The sequence below is a fragment of the Chroicocephalus ridibundus genome, unplaced genomic scaffold (genome assembly GCF_963924245.1).
Source record: "Chroicocephalus ridibundus unplaced genomic scaffold, bChrRid1.1 SCAFFOLD_98, whole genome shotgun sequence".
Lineage (NCBI taxonomy): Eukaryota > Metazoa > Chordata > Aves > Charadriiformes > Laridae > Chroicocephalus > Chroicocephalus ridibundus.
Window position 1 is genome coordinate 332,809 of NW_026961319.1, and position 2,082 is coordinate 334,890.

General features: G+C 49.7%; 1 protein-coding gene across 1 annotated transcript; it reads left to right on the top strand.

Moving 5' to 3' along the window:
- Positions 1–977: 977 nt before the first annotated feature.
- LOC134509317 (olfactory receptor 6E1-like) lies at positions 978–1,853 on the top strand. The gene has a single exon (XM_063321797.1). The coding sequence runs from the start codon at positions 993–995 to the stop codon at positions 1,851–1,853; it is 861 nt and encodes a 286-aa protein (XP_063177867.1). The 5' UTR covers positions 978–992.
- The last annotated feature ends 229 nt before the right edge of the window (positions 1,854–2,082 follow it).

Sequence of the window (2,082 nt, forward strand, 5' to 3'; positions counted from 1 at the left end):
TCATGGTCATCCCGTTGTCCACCAGGACTCCCAGGTCTCTTTCCACAGAGCTGCTCTCCAGCAGGTCACCCTAACCTGTCCTGGTGCAGGGGGTTATTCCTCCCGAGGTGCAGCACCCTACACTTGCCCTTGTTGAATCTCATAAGGTTCCTCTCTGTCCAGATCTCCAACCTGTCCAGGTCTCTCTGGATGGTGGCACAGCCTTCCGGTGTGTCAGCCACCCGTCCCAGCTTTGTGTCATCGGCAAACTTCCTGAGGGTGCACGCTATCCCCTCATCCAGGTCATTGATGAATATATTGAACAGGACTGGAGCCAGTACTGAACCCTGGGGAACACCACTCGTTGCTGACCTCCAACTAGACCCTGTGCCCCTAATCATGACCCTCTGAGCTCTGTCTTTCAACCAGTTATCTGTCCGCCTTACTGTCCATTCATCAAGCCCACTCTTCCTAAGCTTCCCTATGAGGATGCTGTGGGAGACTGTGTTGAACGCCTTACTCAAGTCAAGGTAGACCACATCTACCACCCTCCCCTCATCTATCCATCCAGTCATGCCATCATAGAAGGCTATCAGATTATTCAGACATGATTTCCCCTTGGTCAATCCATGTTGAGTACTTCTGATAGCTTTCCTTTCCTCCACGTGCCTTGAGATGACGCCCAGAACGAGCTGTTCCATCATCTTTCCAGGGATGGAGGTGAGGCTGACCGGCCTGTAGTTCCCCGGCTCCTCCTTCTTGCCTTTTGTTAAAACTGGAGTGACGTTGGCTTTCCTCCAGTCCTCAGGCATCTCGCCTGTTCTCCAGGACCTTTCAAAGATGATGGAGAGCGGCCCAGCAATGCCTTCCCCCAGCTCCTTCAGCACTCTCGGGTGCATCCTATCGGGGCCCATGGACTTGTGAATATCTAATTGATCTAATTAGATTAGATTGATCAAAGACTACAGCTATTTCTCTCTCTGGTCCTTCTGCTCATATACCTGACAACAGTGATGGGGAACGCAACCATCATTTTCCTTGTGCGCGTGGGTCACCGCCTGCAAACCCCCCTGTACTTTCTCATCAGCAATCTGTCCTTCCTGGAAATCTGGTTTACATCCTCCACAAGCACCAAATTGCTTGTGATCCTGGGTTCTGGTAGGAGAACAATCTCACTAAGCAGCTGCTTTGCCCAATCCTATTTCTGTTTTGCCCTGGGCACTACAGAGTTTGTTCTACTTGTTGTCCTGTCCTTTGACCACTACGTTGCCATCTGCCAGCCTTTGCGTTATGCTGCCATCATGAAGCCTCAGCTCTGCATCCACCTGGTTGTTGCTGCTTGGGTCATGGGCACCACACTCTTGAGTTACTCTCTGGTCCTCCTCTACAAGCTGACTTTCTGGGGTTCAAACAAGATCCACCATTTGTTTTTCCACAGCTTCCCCTTGTTCAAATTGTCCTGCTCTGACACCAGCCTGCTTGGGAAAATGGACTCTATTTTATTATCATTTGTCATGCTGGGTTCCTTATGTTTAACTCCGGCATTTTACACAGGCATCCTTTTCTGCATTCTACACCTTCCAGGAGCCTCTGGGAGGAAAAAAGCTTTCACTACATGTTCTTCCCATCTCACCACCTTGGCCATTGCCTATGCGCGCTGCATTGCTCTCTATGTGCATCCTTCAGAACACGTTTCCTCGCAGGCAAACGGAATGGTGGCTTTGCTAAACACTGTCCTGTACCCATTCTTAAATCCGTTCATCTACAGTCTAAGAAACAAGACCATGATACTGGCCTGGAATGAAGCCATTACCCGTGTAACAATAAAGCTTTTCGCCTTATCACGATGCATTTCTGGACAGCAATTCCCATGATCTGCTATCAAATGTTAATGCCCTGCCCCAGCTGCTCCCAGACCCATCACAGGAGAACCACCTGGAACCCATCTCCAGAAACCAAGAAGAGCACAAAGGCACAGTGGCAGATGGGAACCCAAATTACAGGCTCCTGAGGAATGAGCACCTTGTCCCACTTATTATGGGAAGTTTAGGGGAGGACACGACCAGTGCAGTCTGTCCTGTCTTCTCATTAAACTTAATTTCT

Excerpts from the sequence above, each read along its gene's own strand:
- LOC134509317 (XM_063321797.1), top strand. The coding sequence starts at position 993 with ATGGGGAACGCAACCATCATTTTCCTTGTGCGCGTGGGTCACCGCCTG.